The 23,678-nt window shown below is 50.3% G+C and overlaps 1 protein-coding gene across 1 annotated transcript; it reads right to left on the bottom strand.

The window, feature by feature from the left end:
* Positions 1–2,689: 2,689 nt before the first annotated feature.
* Positions 2,690–23,671, bottom strand: COTL1 (coactosin like F-actin binding protein 1). The gene is made up of 4 exons (XM_063410506.1): positions 23,442–23,671; positions 23,037–23,119; positions 13,241–13,398; positions 2,690–4,011 (listed from the first exon to the last, which is right to left on the bottom strand). The coding sequence occupies exons 1-4, from the start codon at positions 23,516–23,518 to the stop codon at positions 3,901–3,903; spliced, it is 429 nt and encodes a 142-aa protein (XP_063266576.1). The 5' UTR covers positions 23,519–23,671; the 3' UTR covers positions 2,690–3,900.
* Between the last annotated feature and the right edge of the window lie 7 nt (positions 23,672–23,678).

Below are 23,678 nucleotides of genomic sequence, written 5' to 3' on the forward strand. Positions count from 1 at the left end.
CCTCATCCCAGCAATGCTCCCCTGCACCTCATCCCAGCAATGCTCCCCTGCACCTCACCCCAGCAATGCTCCCCTGCACCTCACCCCAGCAATGCTCCCCTGCACCTCATCCCAGCAATGCTCCCCTGCACCTCACCCCAGCACTGCTCCCCTGCATCTCATCCCAGCAATGCTCCCCTGCACCTCATCCCAGCACTGCTCCCCTGCACCTCACCCCAGCAATGCTCCCCTGCAATTCATCCCAGCAATGCTCCCCTGCAATTCACCCCAGCAATGCTCCCCTGCAATTCATCCCAGCAATGCTCCCCTGCAATTCACCCCAGCAATGCTCCCCTGCAATTCACCCCAGCAATGCTCCCCTGCACCTCATCCCAGCACTGCTCCCCTGCAATTCATCCCAGCAATGCTCCCCTGCAATTCATCCCAGCAATGCTCCCCTGCAATTCATCCCAGCAATGCTCCCCTGCAATTCACCCCAGCAATGCTCCCCTGCAATTCATCCCAGCAATGCTCCCCTGCAATTCACCCCAGCAATGCTCCCCTGCATTTCACCCCAGCAATGCTCCCCTGCACCTCATCCCAGCAATGCTCCCCTGCACCTCATCCCAGCAATGCTCCCCTGCAATTCATCCCAGCAATACTCCCCTGCACCTCACCCCAGCAATGCTCCCCTGCAATTCATCCCAGCAATGCTCCCCTGCATTTCACCCCAGCAATGCTCCCCTGCATTTCACCCCAGCAATGCTCCCCTGCAATTCACCCCAGCAATGCTCCCCTGAACCTCATCCCAGCACTGCTCCCCTGCAATTCACCCCAGCACTGCTCCCCTGCAATTCATCCCAGCAATGCTCCCCTGCACCTCACCCCAGCAATGCTCCCCTGCATTTCACCCCAGCAATGCTCCCCTGCAATTCATCCCAGCAATGCTCCCCTGCAATTCATCCCAGCAATGCTCCCCTGCAATTCATCCCAGCAATGCTCCCCTGCAATTCATCCCAGCACTGCTCCCCTGCACCTCATCCCAGCAATGCTCCCCTGCACCTCATCCCAGCAATGCTCCCCTGCACCTCATCCCAGCAATGCTCCCCTGCACCTCACCCCAGCAATGCTCCCCTGCAATTCATCCCAGCAATGCTCCCCTGAACCTCACCCCAGCAATGCTCCCCTGAACCTCATCCCAGCAATGCTCCCCTGCACCTCATCCCAGCAATGCTCCCCTGCACCTCACCCCAGCAATGCTCCCCTGCACCTCATCCCAGCAATGCTCCCCTGCACCTCACCCCAGCAATGCTCCCCTGCAATTCATCCCAGCAATGCTCCCCTGCAATTCATCCCAGCAATGCTCCCCTGCACCTCACCCCAGCAATGCTCCCCTGCACCTCATCCCAGCAATGCTCCCCTGCACCTCATCCCAGCAATGCTCCCCTGCACCTCATCCCAGCAATGCTCCCCTGCAATTCATCCCAGCACTGCTCCCCTGAACCTCATCCCAGCAATGCTCCCCTGCAATTCATCCCAGCAATGCTCCCCTGCAATTCATCCCAGCTTTTCCCCACAAAGTCCTTCATAACATCAGCAGGGTGCTATCCCTACCCAGCCTGCCCTAAAAGATGAAATTGAGGTTGGAAAAAACCCAGCCCAACTGATTCTTTGTAATTACTCTTATTCATTAGGCTCCTTTTTCTTTCCCCCACAGGGATTTATCCTCATATCACAAATCACTAATTCCTTCTCATTTTTCTCATGTGTTGCTCATGCAATGCTGCACTAGTGCCTGCAAACTTGATATTCCTGTGGTCAGCCTGAGATTCCATGTGCCAGGACACCACAGAGGTTATTCAAAGAGGGAATATTGGATTTTTCATGTTCCAAGAACTGGATTAAGGATAGCAAAGCAACCAGAGCCAGGGTGATGCCTCCACATCCTCCATCCCTGGACCCAGCTTGCCAAAGGCTACACAAGTGCTCCATTTGTCTTGCTGAGATGCCTTTGGAGGCTGAGGAAGCTGATTTGCCTCTGCTGAGCTCTTTCTTGAGCCCCCACCACGGCTGGTGCCCATGAATTTCTTGTGATGGTGCTGCCAGGCTTCAAAACCAGGCTGAGATTTGTGCCACAAGGCATCAAATTAAAGTTTATCGTGGTCACTGAACCAGTAAGGCAAAGCCTCTGAGCATCACAAGCTCTCTGCAAAGCTCCTTCCCATTAGTTATGCCTGTCAGTCTTGTAAAAAACAACCTTTTCCCTTCTTCCAGGGCAAGGTTTAGGAAGCCCTGTCCAGAATTGTAATGCCCCACGTAACCCTGTGCAGGAATCTGCAAAACTTGTCTGAAAGCGTTGTTCTTGTTCCCAAATCTGTTCCTGACCTCTCTACATTTATTTTCCGTGGCTGTGAAATTCTCTCTGACCTAATTACAATTCCCACTTGGTGTTTTGGCGCTGGAAATGGAGAAGCAGAGCTGCTGAACAGAAAGTGTGTCAGGTGCACTGTGGTCACCTCTGCCTCTGGGAGCAGGGAGGAGCAGGCAAGGGCTGCAGGCTCTGGGATCATTTCACATCTAAGCCAGTGTTTAATTCTCCCAAAAACCCCAAGATTTCAGGAGCTCAAAGCTTTACACAAAGATTAAAAAACCTCCTAAATACACGGGCTTGTTGCAGGGAAGGTGAAAGAACAACAGAGTCGCTGAGGGCTGTTCTTGAAAAACATTTATTTCTGTGATGGATTTGTAGCGCTGACTCCCAAGCCCCACAGTCTCTCCCAGCGTGGAATTCTGGGGACAGTTACCTTTGATGGAAAAGAAAAAAAAAGCCATACAAAGAAGCCCCCACAAACAGTTTGGTACCAAACTGAGCCCAGCTTCTCTCTGGGCCTCTGCTGTTGAATTTTTAACCCCACTGGGGTGGAGCTGCCCTGCCCCATGGATGTTCACTGCCAAAGGCCCCAAAGAACCGAAGATGTTGTGTTTGACTGCAAAATAACCAGGGGGAACATGGGCAGGGAAGGATTCAGCGGCTGCTATTTTTTTTCAGACATCATTGAAAAAGGAAATCTATGCATTTCAGTTTCACCTCCTGAGCCCCAGCATTAGGAAAGTCAGATACAAACCCAGAGACCAACGTACACAAAATAGCGACCAAGTGTCCAGACATTTCTAAGCCCCTCAGTTTACTGTGCTGTGAGACCTCCAAAAAGCAACAAAACCCACTTCAGGATTGTGGTGGACCTCATTTTTAAGAGGGAGGGACAGAGATGCAGCACAGAGCATAGCAACTGTCAAGCAATGTTTAAGGCAAAATTATTCCCATTTATCAGGAGTCAAAGAAATTTTTTGTTTGTTGGCTTTGCTGTTTAAGCTGTTAGATAACATTTCAGCTGGACATTTCTGCTTAGATGATTTAATCAAAGTTTGAGGGAAGTCATCTCAAGCTGATCTGAGCCTAAAACAGCAAAAAATGTTATTCCCAAGAATATCAGTCAGAACAAATTCTTCAAAAATTAAAGTAATCGATGTTCAGAACTCCCCCAAAACTTTCTTCCCTCAGAGACCAGGCTGAGCCCAAGTAAAACACACAGACATGAAGAAGGGCACATTGGCAAGCCTCTACAAACACAGGGCTGAATGGGACCAAAGCAGAGCCAAACCTAAATTCCACAGGTGTGAGAACACGGACAGAGTTATGAGTAAAAAAAAGGGGGAAAAAAGAAAAACAGAGCCCCAGAGAGGAATGTTTCATGAGAGAGAATGGAAAATAAAAGTCCTCTGTATGCAAAAAAGGGAGTTCTGAGGTGCAGCCACAGAAAGCTGGGGAGTTCAGCTGCCTCATCTCTCAGTGTTAGTTGGTTGTGCCTTTGCCCTCCCCTTGAGATCCAGGTGATGGTGCCAGGAGGTTCCTGCCTTTCTTTACTCAGTCTGTGCATCATAATTAGCCCCCCCTGCTTTCTTCAGCTCGTTCTTGATGTAATCCTCGTCCAGCTCTTTGTGGTCACTGATCACAAATTCTTTGGCAAAGTTCTGCAAGAGATGAAGAAAAAAGCCTGTTAAAAAGGGGAATATTTTCTAAGTAGCTGAATGAAGAGGGGTCCAGCTTCCCTGGGTGTCTGAGCTGCATACCCTGATCTCCTGTGGCTGGGATGACAAATAGAAAGCTGTGGATGAGACAGAGGATTAGTGAAGGCAAACCACAACACTTAACCTGGAAAAATGTCATGTATCTACCACCACAGTCACTGGCTGCAAGAGCCAGTGCAGGGGTGCAGCTGCTCCTCCTGGAGATGCACAGGCTGGGTTAGGTCAAGTTCCTTATGTAGTATGTAAACTAAAACACTCAAAATTATTGACCTGACTGCCACTGACCCTCAGCATGATCTTGGGCAAGTCACTAATCCCCTCTGTGCCCTTTTTAGGGCCCCTTCTCCTAAAAAAAGAACAGCACCACACCAGAGTGCACTAGGGTGTCCCACCTGCCAGCTGGGGGGAGAGTGCCTCGGTGAAATACTGAGCAGCACAGGGATGGTGATGCCTTAGGTTTTAACTTCCATATTTTCCACTTTCTGTACTGCATTTGTGTATAACTCTGAATTCATGTGAAGAGTTAGCAAGTTCTCTTCACAGTTTAATCAGACAAAACAATCTTTTTGCAGCCTGAGAACCAAGGGCACCATTGCAGCTCAAAAAAGCTCACCGTTCAGGCAGCCCAAAAAATATAAACAACAGTGAACTGAGGAAGACAACCTGGGAGGATGGGACCTCATGACCTGAAGCTGTAATTGGACAATTAATCCCAACATGCAGATGGACCAAAACTCACAAAACTGTGAAACCTCGTGACCAGGTGTCCATCCTGGCTGGAGCCCTGGCCAGGCTCTTGTGCTGCCCAAGGTGCATCCTTTGAAAGCCTTTTTCAAAAATATCCACTTTATTCCTTTAACCTGTCTTAGCCTCTGTTCTGGGTAGCCTGATAAGGCATGGAAGGTTCCAGGAGCAAACACAGCTCCTGTAGAGGATTTAAGGCATGGAAGGTTCCAGAAGCAGACACAGCTCCATCAGTGGATTTAAGGCATGGAAGGTTCCAGGAGCTCCTTCAGTGGATTTAAGAAATGGAAGGTTCCAGGAGCTCCTTCAGTGGATTTAAGGCATTGAAGGTTCCAGGAGCTCCTTCAGTGGATTTAAGGCATGGAAGGTTCCAGGAGCAAACACAGCTCCTGCAGTGGATTTAAGAAATGGAAGGTTCCAGGAGCAGACACAGCTCCATCAGTGGATTTAAGGCATGGAAGGTTCCAGGAGCAAACACAGCTCCTGCAGTGGATTTAAGGTATGGAAGGTTCCAGGAGCTCCTTCAGCGGATTTAAGGCATGGAAGGTTCCAGGAGCAAACACAGCTCCATCAGTGGATTTAAGGCATTGAAGGTTCCAGGAGCAAACACGGCTCCTTCAGTGGATTTAAGGCATGGAAGGTTCCAGGAGCTCCTTCAGTGGATTTAGGGCCTCCTCACCCTCAGCACAGACCAGGTCAAAGCCTGGACACTGCCCCAGGCAGGCTCTGCCCTGTGCTTGGTGGTCCCCAGTGACCCCTGAGGACACAGGATGGACACCCCTGTGCTGCAGGGCAGCTTTCTCCCTGCTGGAGAGCCCTCTGCAGCTCCTGGGAGCTGGGCAAGCCCCGGGCAGAGTGCTGTGAGCACAGAAAACCTTCCTGGGAGCAGAGGGGGATCCCGGGTGCCTTTGGGGCTCTTGTCACAGCAGTGGCAGCTCGGGGATCTTTTCCCTTTTCCCTTGTGTGCCCTTCCTGCCTCACAGCAGGGCTGGCCTGGCATCCACGTGTGTGCACAGCCATTTCAGCAAACAGGCTCTTTGCTGCTCGCTTGAGCATTTTCCTCCCTTTCCTCACAACTGAGAGCACTGCGAGAGCCTCCCTTCCCCCACTGCACAGCATGGCAAACACGAGCATCCACGGCACTCTGCCAAAAATGGGAACTGAAATCCCGACAGGATCGCTGTGACACCCTGGGAAAGCTGCCATACCCGACCCCCGGGCAGTGAGATCCCCAAAACCTGATGGGAGCAGGAGGCAGTGAGCTCCCAAAAGGTGATGGGAGCAGGAGGCAGTGAGATCCCAAAAGGTGATGGGAGCAGGAGGCAGTGAGATCCCAAAAGGTGATGGGAGCAGGAGGCAGTGAGCTCCCCAAAGGTGAAGGGAGCAGGAGGCAGTGAGATCCCAAAAGGTGACAGGAGCAGGAGGCAGTGAGCTCCCCAAAGGTGACAGGAGCAGGAGGCAGTGAGCTCCCAAAAGGTGACAGGAGCAGGAGGCAGTGAGCTCCCAAAAGGTGATGGGAGCAGGAGGCAGTGAGCTCCCAAAAGGTGATGGGAGCAGGAGGCAGTGAGCTCCCCAAAGGTGATGGGAGCAGGAGGCAGTGAGCTCCCAAAAGGTGAAGGGAGAAGGAGGCAGCACTTCTGGAGAGCAGCAGGCTCTGTGTGCGGGGCTCTGGCACTGCACAGCCCTGGCACCGCGGGGACAGGGGGTTCTCACTGTCCTCGGAGTCCCAGCCAGGGCACAGCTCTGCATTTGGCAGCGTCTCAAGGGTCCCAGCTCGGGAGCAGAGCCGGGTAAAGGAGGGGGATGCAGCTTGAAAGGGCCTCAGCACCTCTTTCATGCGCTGGGAGAAGAGAAGGGAGAGGAAAGCAGCTCCCTCCTACCCCGGGCTGTGGCTGATCCTGTTCCACACTGCAGGAAACCCTCTCTGCCCAGAGCTGGGGCAACTCCGGGAGCCTCGAGTGCCCTGCCCTGCTCTGCCCTGCTCTGCCCTGCTCTGCCCTGCCATGCCCTGCTCTGCCCTGCTCTACTATGCAAGAACAGTTCTGCTCCACTGCCCGCAATCCTGGGGATCACTGCCCATGTGGGCAGCACAGACTCTCATCCACGGCTTGGCAGAGTCCAGGGAGAATGGGAAAGACATTGCTTTTTGGAGAAAAACAAATTTTTTTTTTCAGGATAGAAATAGAGAGGCAAACTGCCCAAACCATCAGATTTACTCATGCTCACGAGTGACCTACTTCCAGGCCTCCAGGGTGAGATCCCTGCAAAGCTCAGCTCTTGCTAAGACCAGCCCCAGGATTTTCAGCTGTTTGATGCTCACTGAGGTGTGCTGCCTATGCCAATTTTGAGCTGAGCCTTTTCAATCCCTTTCCTATGGCACCAGGTTTAACAAATTCTCCTCACCTTGGGACTCAGATTATCCAGGACTACCTGATTTCAGGGTGAGTCTTTGCCCTGCTTTAGTGACAACTGAGGCAGGTCCATAAAACCATTTCTGAGAGGGATTCCATGAAAAGTGTATTTTACAAATGTGGGGAGAGTTTTCTTCAATGCCCACTCTGCAGAATCCAGCTGATTCTGAAATTAAAACTGCAAGTGCACTCATGCCCGAACAGAGGAGAATTAATTACACAAAATAATTATAATTTCTCAGATGCCTTCTCAGCTGGACACTTATCCAGCTAACTCCTGGGTGATGATCTGTGGGCATCAGCCACGATTTCACACCAGCACCACCAAGACACCTTCCAAGGAATGAACAGCAGTGGCCAGATGGGTTCTGCTCCCAGCCACTCTTAAATATCCTCTTAGCTGACTGGGCCACCTCTTGTGCCAGATTTGCACCCTCAGAGTGCAATCTGGGTCACTGCTATTAATAACTCTGCTTCACTCTGTTCTCTCAGGGTCCTCCTCGGCTCCTCACACTCCTCTTACCCACCACGGTGTCTCCTCAAGCCTGCCCCCAAGGAGGGAAGATGCTTTTGGTGAGTTTGGTGCCTGGAATTTCTGATTTTAACATCCTGCTTTACCTTCTCCAGCCACAGTCTCCCTCATCGCTCTGAATTTACTGTCTGAGCTCTCTGGGGCTGAGCTTTTGTTCCAGGGTGCAAATCCTAAGGTACAGTGCATCACTCTGATGCTTGGGCCCTTGATTTGCTGACATGTGTCTTCATCTTACACCCTCCACTTCCTTTTCCCTTCTCCTCCCCCCAGCCCCAGGCTTTCTACAACCACAACCAGCCCTGCCAGTGAATTCTCGCCTTTGTCTTCACCCCAGTCACCAGCAGCCTGCAGATAACAAAAACAATAATGCCATTTATCTTTATCACCCTCACAACACAACAGCGACCACAGCCTCTTTGCTTTGCCTCTCAAATCAGTGAACAGGACGCAGAAATACTGAGATTCACTCCTGGTTCTCCAGTGCACCTCTCTGGCACCAGCTCCTCTCTGTGCCTGAGCAGCAAAGGTCAATTTTGGAATTCCATCCCCCGTGTCAACCTCCACAGCAAAAGGGCTCCGACCATGCAGGAGCACAGGAGGAGCCTGCAGCCCTCCCTGGGAAGCATGAAATTTGTGCAAAGCTCAATCCTTCTCTTCCAGCCAACTTAAAAGGGAAAAAAAAAAAAGGTGGAGTAGATTTTCTTCCTCTTCCAAGCTCTGAATGTTTAGCATATGGGCCGTAAAATTTCCCTAAATTGCCCAAGGGAAAATCCATGTGGTGCAGATATTATACCAAACTAGGTCTGCAGAGGCCTTTTTAAATCCCTGGCTGAAGCCAGGAGTAAAATCCTTGTCTAGTCTACACACACTTGGGTTTTCAGCAGCTACAGATGGTGCCAGGTAGCTGAGCAGCTCCTTGCCATTTTTTATTTATTTTATCTTTACTGGGGCTTGGAGCAGCTTCTGCTGATGTTCAGAGTCCTCAGTTCTGCTGTGCTTGATGCCACCACTCCCATGCACTGCTCATCTCCTCCCCAGTGCAGATGCAGTACAGAGGAGATGACACCTCCCAGGTTTCTTTTCCAGCGTGGTCTGAGTCCCAGGCCTACAGCAAACCTGCTCCTGCACTCAGCTGTCAGACTCCAGCTCAGCAAAAACCCTCTCTTCAAATCTACTCCCTGCCAATTTTACAGGGACCAGTTCCAGACACTGAGAGAAGCCCGTCCAAACCTCTGCAGACACTTGTCTCAGCAATGGGAGCTGCATTTCAGCTGCTCTGCAAATTCTGCCTGTGCTTCATCCCCCTGGAAGTCACAAGTCTGTGTGTTAGACACAGGGCCATGAGAAGCTGCTGATTCTCACCCTCCTCTCTAGACTGGGAGTTCTTGTAAATCCATATCCATTTGGTATGGTCATTACAGTAAACCAGAACAGCAAAAACAGGCAAAAAGGAGAATTTGGTTTGCCTTCCCAGCAGGATCCCACTCACACTCATGAGTAACTCTCAAAGCCACTGTGACATAGCTGATCCCTGTGAGTTTGATTTCCTGAGTGCCTCTAACAAAGCTATTAAACCTTCTGGTTTAATTTAGCTATTTAATCTTCTGGTCAGAGCTCTGTACTGATATGAGAAAACCAAAGCACATACAGGGAATTCTGTGTGATCCCAAGATCAGGGACAGGGACCCCATCAGTGGCTGCCCCCTCATGGGACACCATCAGCAGGGCAGTGAGGAATCCAGAGGAAAAGGGAAAGGTGAGCAAAAAAAAAGATCTGGGCATGAGCTGCAAAGCAGGAGCTCAGCAGAGCTGTTGACATCACAACAGCTAGATGAATTCCTCACCAAAAATAATGATGAATAAAATGCCTCGAATATTTGCTCACAGAAACAGAGCTGTTTTACCCTGAATATGAATTAGGGAAATAACAGAGCACATGACTTTGTGGGGGAAGGAGTGCTGATGAAAACAGACAAGACTGAAAATCCATGGAAAATCAGACAAACTGGCAAAGATTGGGCAGTCCCGTTGCTGGGAGAGTCCTGCAGGACATGAATTCAGTCCTGTCAGGAAAAAGACCCCAGTGCTGCCTAAGGAAGAGCTAAAATCTCCTGGCAGGAAATGCAGCTATGAAGGGCAACGAGTTCACAGAGAGGAAGGAACACTCAGAGGGGAACCAAGTCCTGCTCCCAGTTCTGTGGTGTTCACATCAAAACCACCCCGTTTCAGCACCAGGTGCCACCCCCAGTGCCACAAGCCCTGTGCCTGGGCTGGTCCTGCTGTGGGGTGTGGTGAGCACAGTGCAGGGGACACCAGGGCTGGGGGTGCTCTGCCAGGTCAGCCTGGGCACAAGGTGACACACAGATCCTGCTGCCAAACAGAGGCAGCCATGCAGGAGCCACTGTCCCATAAAGTTCCCGGTTTTTTGGATTGTTCTAGGGGTAGGTTTAGACTCCAGAAATGATCTCCCAAACATCTTAAGCAACTGCCTGCAATGTTGTGCCACTTCTTCCCCCATTAGATCTGTCCTTGGCATGGAGGGAAGCCCAGTGGATAAAAGATGGACCTGTGCATCCCCCTGCTCCCTGTCTGCATTTGCACAGCAGTCTCACACAGTGGGACTAGGCTCGACCCTGAGAAGATACAGATAAACATTTGTTCCCCATCCTGGCCTTACTTCCAGTCTGCTCCCAGCTGGACTGCTTGGACCAGGCTGCAGGCTTGAGCCAAGATTTCCAGCTGAGTTAAGGAGGAAAGGATGGAAAAATAAATGGCTGTGAGGGGAAAAGAAAGCTCCTGATAGTTCCTCAAATGGATTTTTCTACAATCCAAAAGAAGTACAATAAACTCAAACCCCATTTTTCAACAACATTAAAGAGGTAATAAACATAGGTCTGAGTAGGGCCAGAAGACCTGGCTCTCATCTGGCACAGATCAGAAGAACCACAGCTATTTGTAGCAGATGAGATCCATCCCTGTCTTTTTACAGTTATTACAGCTAAAAATCAATTGTCCTTTCTTCCTGAGAGGTTTTCTGGCAGCCTCCTGCACTCACCATCAGCACTGCCTCCCAAAACTCCTCCCCGGGGATTTCACAGCACCTGCTGCCCCTTCCAAGGGAGGGACACAACAGCCAGGGCAGCCCAGCTCCTCTCTTTGATGAACAAAGTTCACCCCTTTGTTCACAGCCCACAGGCTCCTCCTCACCAGTTAATTCCCTTGTGTTTCCCTTATGGCTGCTGCTCCTGGGAGCCCATTAACCATCCCAGTGTGGGATCCTCTTGATCCCAGGGCTGGGCTGTGCTGGCAGGAGCTGCCTGAGCTTTCACTTTGTGCGGCAGGAGCAGGAACATTTATTGGTGTTTGTTCAGCCCCAGCTCACCAGCCCAGCACGGGACACAAAGCAGGAATCCCCTCACACTTTGGTTTTAAACAAAGACCCACAGTCACTTTGGCAAATAGGACAAGACTGTGAGAGCCCTTCAGGTTTTACTGAGCTGCTCTTCTGGAATCCCAGCCTGTCCCAGCTGTTCAAAAAGCCTCCTTGTGCCACCCTTCCACGGGGTGATGCACCTGAGCTCAAATGCTCCTACATCCCATTCAGGGCTTGCAGACCAAAAAACTCCCACCTGAGGGTACTGCTTATTCCAAAGGATGAACCAACACTGACTCAGATTTGCAGTTTATCATTACAGGAAAAAAAAAAAAAAAAAAAAAAAAAAAAAAAAAAAAAAGGTGTATTTTTCTATGTATAACTCACATCTCAAATAATCTCTGGAAAAAATGGAAGACTGAGAATGTACCTGAAGGTCAAGGGAACTACTAAGAGTGAAATAGCTCTGGGATAAATTCCCTCCCTTAAATTTCAGTTGGATTTTCTTGTCCTTGTTGATTTTAACAGATTATCTGCAAGGTCACAGGCATAAAAAGAAGAAAACAGTTCTGCTTTTATCTCACTCCACTCAGAGGGATTCAGTTGCATATCAAGAACTATTCAAAATACAATGTCAAGATAATTTCTCGTGGACAGGAGATCACCACTGCTGTGACATTCAGAAATGCTTTGCAGGGGTTTATAGACAGGGTTGCTCAGTAAAGTGTATCAAGCACCAGTTGTATTGTTTTTGTATTTTAGTACAGACTAATTGGAATATGAAAGCTTTTAACTAACAGCCAAGAGTGGTTAATGCTCCACCAGATTATTAACTTGCACGGACCACTAATCAAAGATGAAACGAGTGAAATTGCAAATTATATGTAACAGACCTAGGGACAGATCTGAGCACAGTGCTCAGGAATGCTCTTCAACTCAACAAGACTACATTGTCTAAACAGATTTTTAAGAAAATCTTGGGCTTAGTGACTCATATAAGAGTCATTCTTTAGTACTCTATAATTTTGTCTTCAGCTACAATTACACAGCTTCAGCTGCTCCCCATGAGCAGAAACTCACTTTCCTATCTCTCAGGTGTCATTCTGGAAGTTTCTTTGGAGAACAGACACCTCTGAGACCCCTCATTCTGAAACATTTAGCACCAGAGTTTATCTTCTGGAAGGACAGGGATGTATTATCTTCCTCATTCTTCTTATCTAAATGTCTTCTGTGTCATATCAACTACCAAAGAGCTGAAGGGGGCTTCATTCTCACCCTTCTGTGTCCTGTTGGGAGATTTCCTTACACAGGCAGGAGCTCAGTTATGGAGGGGATTTAATTTAATCATCAGCCCATTCTCCAAGAGCATAAACAAAACCATTTCTCAGGCTCTGGCGAGCTGGTTCTGTTTTGTTGGAAGAGCTAATCTTGCTTTAAATATTTCTCCAGGAGAATCATTCCGAACATGAGCATCCTCTCCATCACAGCCAGGTTTCAGCTGTGGCTCTGTGCAGCCTCCCTCGAGTCACTTCTCTCCTGGCTGTTGTTTGTTCTCACTTGGACTGGGCACATTTCTCCTTCCCCTGCTACGCCCAAGGCCAAACAAAGCCTGTTCACATCTAGTTAGCTATTAAGAGTTCGTTAATTGGTGCAATTGGGACTTCAGACTTGGGGTGATTAGCCCCACAAATTCACTGTGCAAAGACAAAAGGCCTCCGGTGAAGTTTAAACAAGGGTGTGGGTTTTCCTGTTTAATTTTACCTGCTTAACCTAATACTGCTCATGGTCATTCAATATTGAATTATTCCCACGTCGAGGAAGGGGATGGGAGACACCTCGGTGGTGACAAGGAGGGGAGTGCATTAATTCCCTCCTCATGAAATGGCTAAGGCAGCCTTAAGCTCAAAAGGTGCTTCTTTATGCCTGAGTGCTCAAAGGGCAGATGTTAAGCCTTCCTAGGAGGAAGAGAGGCAATAGGAAATTGTCTCTTTTTTTAAAGGATTAACTCCTGTGTTGGAGGGAGCCAATCCTTCCCTCTCCCTCCCTCCTGCTGGTGCTCGTACAGAAAGCAGTGAGGGGAGCTGGTGGTTAGGAGCATAAAGGAGATGTTACCTGTACTACCTCCTTGACCAGAGTCTTGTCAGTGCCAGTCTTGGCTCTCTGCAGGCCACTGACATCCTCTCCAATCCAGGTGATGAGGGCAAACTTCACCCTCTTGCTCATGGCATCACCAGTGGTGAATCGGACAAAGCCGAACAACCGCACGTCATCTGCGGAGGAAAAAAGGGACAAAACTGGTTAAACCCAGCAACATCCCTGCCTTGTCCTTTCCCAGGGTGAGCTTATTGCCCTCAGACACCAGGGCAAGGCACTGATCCCATGTTTCAGTGACAGCATTTGGGAATCAGGGGGCTGTACAGAGCTCTGCTCGTATTCCCTGCGTTTACAGGGTGTGCTCTGCCCATGTTAGCTCTGCCTCCTCTGGGTTCTCTGAGTTACTGGGAGGAAACTGGCTGAGCTGGACACCCCACAGCACAGTGGAAATGGCTAAAACACAGTCAGCAGGCAGGTCAAGAGCACAGAGCCAACCCCAGTTACACATTCAGCCAAACGGTTCATCTGCAGGTGAAGAAGGGAAGAAAGTGATATCCTGGTGTCTCTGTCTTACAGAACAACAGGATTAGGGTCACATTTTATAACATCACCAGAAACTGGCCACTGTGCAAATCTTTCTCCCTCCTTCCATCCATTTGTGGCTCACTTGTAGCATGAGTTTACAAGAAGGAGGGGAGGAGAAGGAGGAAAAGAAAAATCTACAATTTTCCAGGTGTGTTTTTCTACTCCTTCTGAAGCCCTGGAGGGAAAAGTCCTGGATTTTAGAACTGTGCCGATCTTTGTTTCACAGCTGGTTTGTGCTACCTCACACCAGACTGATTCAGCCTGGCCATATGTGTGACAACCTTGTAGAGTTTTATCTCAAAGAGCTCCTTCCTCCATCTCCTGGTGACTCATGGAGCCTTCCTGGGCAGGAGCAGCATCCCCTGCATCCCCAGGCTCCCCGGGATGCTGGAGCCTTCCTGGGCAGGAGCAGCATCCCCTGCATCCCCAGGCTCCCCGGGATGCTGGAGCCTTCCACCAGGAGGGGCAGAAGGCAGAGCAGAGGGACACTTGTGCAATTGTGGAACATTCCTCATCACGGCTTCTTCACCTCCCAGAGCTCACTCGAGGCCTTTTAAAGGAGGTGACTCAAAGCAGAAGAACAAACCTGCTCTTTGAGAAGGCTCCTGGTAATCCTGGCACACTTGTTGTGACCAGTTCATCGTGCCTCAGAGGGATTTTCTGGGTTGACTAATTGCCAGGTGAAAATGTAGGCTCCAGGTGTAGGAATGAGTGCCAGCATCCCCAGCACGCTCCATGAGCAGCCAGGACAGAGCTCTGGAGACAGGGGAGGAGCAGCTCTAAGTTGCTCCCATCCCTGGAAAATAAGCTGCTAGAAATCAATGTAAAAAAAAAAAAATTGGGATATTCTCTGCAAGCTGACATATCTCAGAGCTTCTTTAACACTTTGATTTGGCAAAGTGTGGACAAAGTCCCCTTGATAAAAGAGAAGACTTTTTTTAAGTCTGACAAAAATCCACCTCTGCTCTCCCTGTTTTGTTCTCTCTGTTCTTTTTATATTTTTTGTCACTGACTGAATAATACTGGGCAAACTGGAAAATGGATGTTGGGGGGGTGTGTGAGCCAGTACAGTGCTCAAAACAAACTCCTCTGAAGAATTCAAAATAGAAACAAAGAGAAAGATCATATTCAGAGGAGAAACCCAGCTGGATCTCTGGAAGGAGAGAAAGAATCAAGAATGCAGGCAAACAAAACTTCTCTCTCGGTTTCCCTGCTACTGGTGAGTGTGAGAAATGCACGTGGAGACTCCTGGTTCTGAGAGCAAATCCTCTTCCCAAGATTGATTAGAGCCATGAATGAAGCGACAGCCAGGAAATACCCAAAGTGAAGTGGGACAGTAAATCCCCTGAGGTTACAGCGGGCAGATCCAGGAGAAGCCTTGCTTCCCCAGCCCTGCCACCAAAGAACAATTCTCTGCCCAGAACTGTTCTGTGACTCCTCTGGGGGCAGCCCTGGAAGGATCTTTAGTGGCATCGAGTGCTGGGACCTCCTGCACTGCACGGGGGTCACTGAGCAGCCCTGGAAGGATCTTTAGTGGCATCGAGTGCTGGGACCTCCTGCACTGCACGGGGGTCACTGAGCAGCCCTGGAAGGATCTTTAGTGGCATCGAGTGCACTGCACAGGGGTCACTGCCCTTCCCACGGAGCCCTCAGTCCCCACCTTGAGCCTGGGGGGTTTCACCCCTGCCCCTTCTGCCAAAGGCTGTCAGAGGCTGTGCTCCTTTATAATAAAGAGAATGGAAAAAGGTGATGAATGTGAAAAATCGGTGCTTTTTCATAAAAGAGAGAGTTCCAGGGATGTCCCATGCCTGGAAGTGTCCAAGGCCAGGTTGGATGGGGCTTGGAGCAACCTGGGACAGTGGAAGGTGTCCCTGCTTATGATGGGGCTGGAATGAGATGAACTTTAGCACAAACCATTCTGGGATGCTGTGAATTTTTCTGCCAGATCAACTTCCATTTTACATTAACCCACAGCTCACGGGCAGCAACAGGATTTGATTCTCAGCAGAACTTTCAGTGCTTGCCCATCCTGGCTGAAAGCAGCTCCGGGACACTAAAGAGAGCCAAACCCAGCAATTCCAGCTTTCATCCATGAGATCACCTGAGCATGAACAACTCTTACTTCACCGTGTTCAGTCCAGGGAAGCTTCATGAACACCCGAGCTTGGCCTGGGGCTCTGAGTCACCTCCTGGGCAGATTTTCCTGGGGCTGCTTCACTTGTGGGGGCTTGAAGGGGTCACACCCCAGCTGGGTCCTGTCTCCTCCTGTCTCCCCACCCAGTTCACATCGCTTCTCTTCAGCTGCCACCGCTTTCAGCCCTGGGTATTTGGCACAAATGTGACGCCTTAGCTCTGTGTGAATCGCGCTGCTCACAAAGCCGGGAGGGAATGTGAATTGGAGCCCTGAGCAATTAACATGTCTCTGTTCCTAAAAGGGCATCAGGGACGGATGGAGAGGGTTTTTAGCGCTAGCTCAGCCTGGGTATAAGCCTCTGCAACTCAGGTCAAAATCCCCGAGCAGAAGTGGCTGAGTTTCACAATTAGGCTGAGGCGTGTTCGGAGTGATAAGGGGATGAAAACACAAGTTCTTTCCTGCTCCCAGCTCTCCTCTTTCACAGTTAATCAGTTCTGCCCTGCCGGATCAGCTCCCCACGCTGAGAGTCATCAATGCCATCAGTGCCAATTCCCGGGGAAATCTCCAGGCATTAGCATCCACCACCCCCTTCTCACACAGAACCACTCACGGTGGTTTTAGGAATGTGCTGGGAGCGAGGGGAGCAGAACAAATCAGAGAGAGACAGCGCAGACTTCCCCTGAAAGAGGAAATCCTGTGCAACCCCCTTCCCAGCACTGAGACAGGAATTGCAGGGCAGATAGAAGCAAATAACTGATGTGGGGAGACAGAAATAGCAGCTTTATTTGAGATCACACCAGATCCAGACAGCAGAAATTAACAATGTTAATTCAATTAATACCACGGCTCCTTTCACAATGGCTGGACAAACAGTGAGCAGGGCAATGAATGCCTTAATGAGCATCACTTGGTATTTCTCTCCAAACTCTTTATTTATCACTAAGGCAGGATGTTCCAAATATTCTGATTAAGCTGCCCTTGGCTGTCAACAGAGCTTGATGCCAAACTACAGAGATTTCCTTCATGGTATCCTTCCCTTTTTCTACATCCACTCGAGTGCTTTGGTTCAGCTGTACTGAAAATTTCCCCATTAGGCTGAAATGCAGTGAGTCATCAGTAAAAGATAATAGCTGCAGGAAAGAAATACACTGTCAAAGCGTCACGGTTCTCTGAGTGGCCAAGCCAGAGATGTGCCACGATAAAAACACTGCTCCAGCTTCACCTGCCTGCTGAATCAAGGTCACAGGCAGCAGGGCAGGTGATGGGCTGACCTGCTTTTGTCTCCTGTCCAACATGAATTACTACAGCGCGTGGCAGGTTCCATGCAGATTTAATTTCTTTGCCTCAATTGGATTAATTTTAGATTAATTTGTCAATTTTCCACCTCTTCAGTCAGCCCCGTGGTCATGTGGCTACGAGTGCAGACAGAAATGTTCCCTACCTCTTCCTCCACTGTTTTTTTCCTCTTAAACCCTGCACTAAGCCCACAGATCTCATACAGGGCTGCCTTGAAAACCCAACGTGTTCATTAAATCATCTCAGATGTGTCTGAGCCCAGGGCCACCACAGGGCTCTGCTGGGGCACCAAACCTCCTCCAGGTGACTCGGGGTGGCTGCTGTGGGGAAAATGACCCCACAGTGGCTTCTCTGCTCCACTGAAGCCACCAGGGGGTTGCTGCAGGCCCAGGGACAGTCATGGTTTCTCTCCTGACCTCGGCAGATATTGAGGGCAAAAAGGGGAGTGGGGGAAAAAGGAGACCCAGCTCTTCCCTGAAGGAGGCAATGCTGGTGTTGCTTGGCCAGAAAGGTAGACCCAAAACAAAGGGCAAAAGGTACAAAGATCCTCTTTCCCTGTGCCCCCCATGGGATGGCAAAGGCAGACCCACAGCCACAGCACCTTCATTAAACGTCCCAAAGCCAAAGAGTCCCCGTCACTGCAGGCCCTGAGCCGATGGGTTACTCCCACAAAAAGCAGGGGGAAGATTCCCTAAACCCACACCCTGTCCACAGGCTAAGCCTGGGCTGCAGCTGGCAGCCAGGAGATGCTGTGACCCTGCCAGGAGCACGTCCACACTGGCAGGGAGGGCACAGGGGCAGGGTGACAAATTCCATAAGCCACCGTGGCCCCGGGTCTCCCTTTAAATAGCCAGTAAGGGAAAGCAGGAGAGATGAACGGCCAAGAGGAAAAACAAAAGCAGTAGGAGATTGGTTTACAAGGCCCTTTTTAGCAACTTAAGATGCAGCCAAATGCAGATAAGCACCTATCTCATTATATGTCCTCGTGTGTTTTTACAAATCTTTCCTACAGCCCCAGGTGCCAACGTAACCGTGGTGATCTCTCAGCTCACAGCTCCTACATTTCTAATGTGCAGCCCAGGCTTTCTGGGACAATTGATCTAAAGCCCAAAAACCTTGTATTTTTATTAGAAGCCGATTCTATTTCTATTTTCTAATATTTTATGTCAACCTCAAATGATTTTATGGGGTATTTATTTCAGACCAAAGATTTTCTGTTCTTCCTGCTGCTGAATGGCCAGTGTGGTTTTAAGCTGATCTTTTCAGACACATGAATAACTATCCCATTTCATGCTGTCATTGCAATTATTTATCTGGACTGGGGCTTTCCAAATAAAAGGCTCATTATTTCTTTTGTCAGAGATGCATTGAAAACAGCTGTTCACATATGGCATGGGGGGTGGAAATACAGTCTTCTGACCACTCCATTGCTTAATGGCAGAATACACATTAAAAAAACGAAATTAAACCACGGACAGAGCCAATGTGATGCTCTGTAGCTTCATAATGCAGACACTGAGGCAATGTCCAGGGCAGTCAGGTACAAGAGACACACACAAAAGTTCCACAGGATGTCATTTCAGTTCTACCTCCTTCCACTCTTCTCAGCAACACCATCACCAGCCCAGCTGTAAGACTTTGAAATGAAAAACATCACAAAAAAAAAAAAAAAAAAAAAAGAAAAAAAAAAAAGTCCTAAGAGCTGTCACATCCTTCCATACAGTAACCTTCAACTCTTATCTCTTTCTGGCTTCAAATGTACCAGCTCAGCTGATTTTTTTTTCAAAGTGCCCTGATGGCATGTAGCACTAACCACCAAATTAATGCTTCCTCTGGAGCCAGGCCATCTGCAGAGGCAAGAGCTGGAGCTGGGAGGTAAAATGGATCAGAAGCCTTGAATTAAGTCCTTGTTTAATGCAGAGGTAATCTGTGCTGCTAAGACCAACCAAAAAGTCCTCAGCAGAAGACACAGGGGGTGTCTGCACGGGGTGTTTAATGACCCTGACACAGTGAATGTCCTCAGCTTTGGTGTCCATTCTCTCTGGGTCAGACAAGGGCCAGCACAGGCAGGACATTGGCCACCAGGCAGGCCTGCAAGAGGAGGAGCCCCCAGCAGCCACCTCCAAATCACACAAGGATTTTCCAGCAGCTTAAACCAACCCCCCTTGGCTTTTCTTTGGGATGGGCTGGAGGAGAGGTGCTCCCACTCGTGGGGCTGGCCTTTGCAGGGCAGAGGGGATGAATGCCTGGCTCTAAAGCAGGGTCTGCTCCCTCCCAGGCAGTGTTTGAGCTGCCCTGGGACAAACAGACCTTGGCAGCCACAGCACTGACATGCACAGGTCCCTCAGGCTGTGTTTGCAGCTTCACCCCAGGGCCCTGAACAAAAGGGCACTGAAGCAGCTCTTCTTCCAACATTTCCTTCCTCTAAGAGTGGCAATTCCTGTCCCCAGTCTGGGATGGGGAAAATGTGACAATTTAATGATGCTGTTTGTTAAACCTTTCAAAGCTTAGTGAAGATCTAAGGCAGGAAAGACCCCACGCCAGGGTCTGTGAGGTGCAGGTCTGAGGTGAGATGTGTATCCAGGAGTACAGCAGGGGAGGAATGGACCCAGAGCAGGGCCAGCAGCAGCTCCTGGCTCAGGCACGGCCTCACTGCCCCAGCTCAGCACCTCTGCCCCGTGTGCTCCCCCAGCAGCCCCAGAGCAGGGCTGGAGCTGTGCAGAGCTGGTTTGTGACACGGCCTCCCTCAGCTGCTACTTCCTCTAAATGAAGCAATTTCAGTTTCTCTCCTTCCCCTTGTCCCCAGCCACGCTGGTTCCTCAAGGAGGATTGCAGAGTCAGTGATGGGCATGGAAAGGGTTATGGATGGGGGAAAAAAGGCAAAAACCCAGCCCTGTTACCAACAGCCCCTCCCAGCCCCCTGAGCTCTGTCACTGCCACATCTGCCACAAGCAAATATCACCCAGAGTGATACAAAATCCCTCCCTGGTCCCAGAGCACCGGGAATCAGCGGTGACCCCGCCCGCGCTGCCGCCCGGTGCCCGGCAGGGGAGCAGGGTGGACCAAGGTGCTTTTAAAAAGAATGGTTCTTAAAGAAAGGATGTTTGCAGCTCGGAACGGCCCGAAACAGCTGGGGCAGGAAGCGGAGCAGAGCGAGCCCTGAGGGTGACTCTGCACGCTGAGATTTGCAATCCCAGCTCCTGCTCTGGCCTCCAACCACCCAATGATGCTCGGCTTCACCAAGGGCAGCGCTTGGTGGCTTTCAGGGCAGTGTTTCTGACACAACAGGAATTCGAAACAATGAAGTTTATTCTGATACCAAGGGCTTTTAAATTTTTAATCGCATTTTCTGAAGCTGTTTGCATTGAGAGCAGCTCTTCTCCCCTCCAGTGAAATGTAAAAGGAAATGGAAGAGACCAGGAGGAAAGAGATGTAGCAACAAGAAGAAATAATATTTAACAGCTTTCCCCATCCCTTGCTACTCCTTTTTACTGATTTAGTTTCAGTAGAAATATTCCAACCAACTCTACTTCTGCTTTCTTCCAGATGGGAAGGAAAGCTCCACCTTCACTGCTGGCACCAGGTTTGATTCCTGACTGTGTCTAGCAGGCCAGGTGAAAGTTTGCTGCACACATGGAGGCTCCAAAACTTCCATTCCTTCCTTCCCCAGCTGCAGCACCCAAATTCGTGGGTGGAGGAAGATCCTGTTCAGCTCTCAGGCCAGGACCAGGCACCTCAAATTGCTTTTTTGTTAAGCCTCCAGCAGCTGTGGAAGCTCCAGAGGTGGGCTTGAGGACAACTTCTTGGCCAGGGAGCAGCCCTCAGCAGGTGCATGCCAAGGGAAAGGGAAAGAAGGAACGGGGAAGGGGAGCAATGGAAAGGGATTTAGCTCCTCATTAAAGGTTAACAATAGGCCACAGCCTACCCCACGTATTTAACTCTTCCCTTACTGAGCTTATTTCTAATATATGGAAATTTCCCTTTTTCTGCCTTGGGGCCAGCTTGGTTTGAACACCCTGATTATAAACTCTGTTTATAAACCCTGTGAAGAACACAAATGTGTTCTCCAGAGTGCAGTGTGTTCCTCCATTCCTTGTCATCCTCATCCTACCCAGCCCAGCTCGTGCCTGTGCTCTGCCAAAGCTCCTCTGCCTGCTCAGCCACTCCAGAAAAGGATTCCCTTTGCCACAGAATGGAGAAGAGAAAGTTCTTAAGGGGCTCCCATCCAGAAAAAAAGAAAAATTGAAAATCAGCTCAGACAACAAGAAAGATGTGGACTGTATAAAGGCAAGAAGAGAAAATAAATGGGGAGGGCTCCCCTGCAAGCCTCAGGTGTCTGGAAACACTGGAGATGCTCGGTTATGTTGGCCAGGAGAGGAGACAGAGAATTGTTCCCTCCCAAGGGAACAATCAACCACTGCCATGAGCCTCCAAAGTGCTGAGCCCCGGGATTCCCTGGATTCCAGGTAACTGCTTTTCCCTTCTGTTGCCCACTAAAGAGAGTTGAGTGGGAAGGGGCTCCTGCAGTAGAGTGATCAGCTCTTCTGACACCAACCACAACAGGACTTTTCTCAGTTCTGAGAATTTTCCCTGCAGGTTCTCAAGAACAGCTGGAGACAAGTGGCTGCATTAATCTCAGTGAGACCCCACTGCCAACATCATCAGAGCAGAGCAGCCTCAACCATCTTCATTTCATGGCTCCTTTCCAAGGGCTGAAATACACTTTTCTCCTGTGACTGATCAGACCTGTCCTGCCCTCAGTTACATTTCTGGGGGTTTTCCGTTCACTCAATAAAGCACAGCCAAGCCCCAGGGACGGGCACTGCTCTTTCCACAGCCACGGGACTGCCTGAGGTGTCCCCGGGAATTGCCCCACCTTGGGAGGGCAGACAGTGCTCAGCACAACTCCTGCACAGCTCAGACACAGAAATCTGAAAATACAGGTGAATCACAGCACCTGACTGTTCAGTAACTGGCTGAGCGAGGGAGACTTCGTTATAATCCAGTATTAGTAAAAAATCCTCCAAATCTCACCTCACTTGGTGACATTGTTAACCAACAGCCAAGACCGGAGGAAAACTGAGATAAAAACCAAACTCTGCTTTGGTGAAATTCATCAGAAGTCACGATCAGACGAAACTAAACACTCCTCAATTTTCATTTTCCCCGGGCTTTGTTCCTCCCCTGAGTGTTCCACAGCCGGCAGCTCAAGGCTCGACTGCCACGTTTAAACCTGGAGCCGCAACAGTTGCGGTTGTGCAACGCCACATCTGCGATTGTTTGCAGGGCTGTATTGTTCAAGCCCAGCTTTGCAGCGAGCACCCTCCGCTCGGGGTTTGTGCTCTTAAAAAACCCCAGCGACCCTTCCAAGCGCAGTTACTTCCGCGCTGTGATTTTCAGAAGAATTTCAGAAGTATTTCATTCCCAGCCATCTGTATGGCCGCATCTTTCTAGCCACCACAATTGAGTCGGTTTTGCTGTGAAATCGCATTTCCAAGCCAGGCGACGGGTGCTTATCACGCGTTTTATCTGGTTTATAACCGAGGAGCAGCGGGAGATTGTGCAGAGCGGAGAAAGGGCCCAAAGGACCTTAAGTCTAAGGGTGAAACAAAGGAGCCGCTGGACTCTGGACTCGAGGGAGCTGCACTCTGTGGAGCTGGAAGGGCGATCCCGCAGGACAGGGCGGGCACGGGGGAGCAGCAGCACTAACCCAGCTCCCCGAGTTTCTTCCCGTCCTTCCCCCTCGCCCCGGGCAGCGGGGAGGGCAGAGAGGGGCAAAAGCAAAGAGACGGAGCTTACCTGTGCACTTCCTTTTAAAGGTTTCGTAGTCTACCCCTTGGTCTCCAGGGACGATCGTAGAGCCATTGTACTTAAACGTCACCCTTCGGGGAGGGAAAAGACAAGGGGATAACACGGTTAGAAGTCACCCTTCCGGATGGGGGAAAGGAAAGGGGAATAACATTTAAAAGTCACCCTTTGGAATGGGGGAAGGGAAGGCGAAGAATACATTGAACAGCCACAGTCTTAAGGAAAGGAAAGGAGGAGGTGGGGAAGAATAGACTGTAAAAAACACATCCTTTAGGAAGAGGGGAAGAGGAGAAGGGAGCAAGGTCTGTAGAAGTCACGCTTTGGGGAGCAGGGAGAGAGGACGGGCAATCGCAGCGCAACGCTGCCCGTCCGGGGGGATGCCAGGGGGCCACCTACCAGTTCACCTCGGTGGCATCGTCCCTGACGAGGTTGTACGCCTCCCTGCACGCCTCCTTGTCGATTTTGGTGGCCATGGGGCCGAAGGGGAGGCGGGCAGCGCGGAGCGGCGCGGAGCGGCGCGGAGCTGGGGGGGCCGCGGCCGCCGCTGCTGCCGCACGGCGCTGAGCGAGCCGAGCCGAGCCGAGCCGACCGCCGCGATCCGCGCCCGTCCCGCCCCCGCCGCCGCCGCCGCCA

Source organism: Prinia subflava, chromosome 13, assembly GCF_021018805.1.
Source record: "Prinia subflava isolate CZ2003 ecotype Zambia chromosome 13, Cam_Psub_1.2, whole genome shotgun sequence".
NCBI classification, from domain to species: domain Eukaryota; kingdom Metazoa; phylum Chordata; class Aves; order Passeriformes; family Cisticolidae; genus Prinia; species Prinia subflava.

What these genes read in the sequence shown, in the direction of transcription:
- COTL1 (XM_063410506.1), bottom strand. Translation starts at nt 23,518, where the DNA reads ATGGCCACCAAAATCGACAAGGAGGCGTGCAGGGAGGCGTACAACCTC. An exon ending in CTTTAAAAGGAAGTGCACAG is followed by an intron (nt 13,399 to 23,036) that starts GTAAGCTCCGTC and finishes TTTCCTCCGCAG; the next exon opens with ATGACGTGCGGTTGTTCGGC. An exon ending in TGGTCAAGGAGGTAGTACAG is followed by an intron (nt 4,012 to 13,240) that starts GTAACATCTCCT and finishes CATCTCTTGCAG; the next exon opens with AACTTTGCCAAAGAATTTGT.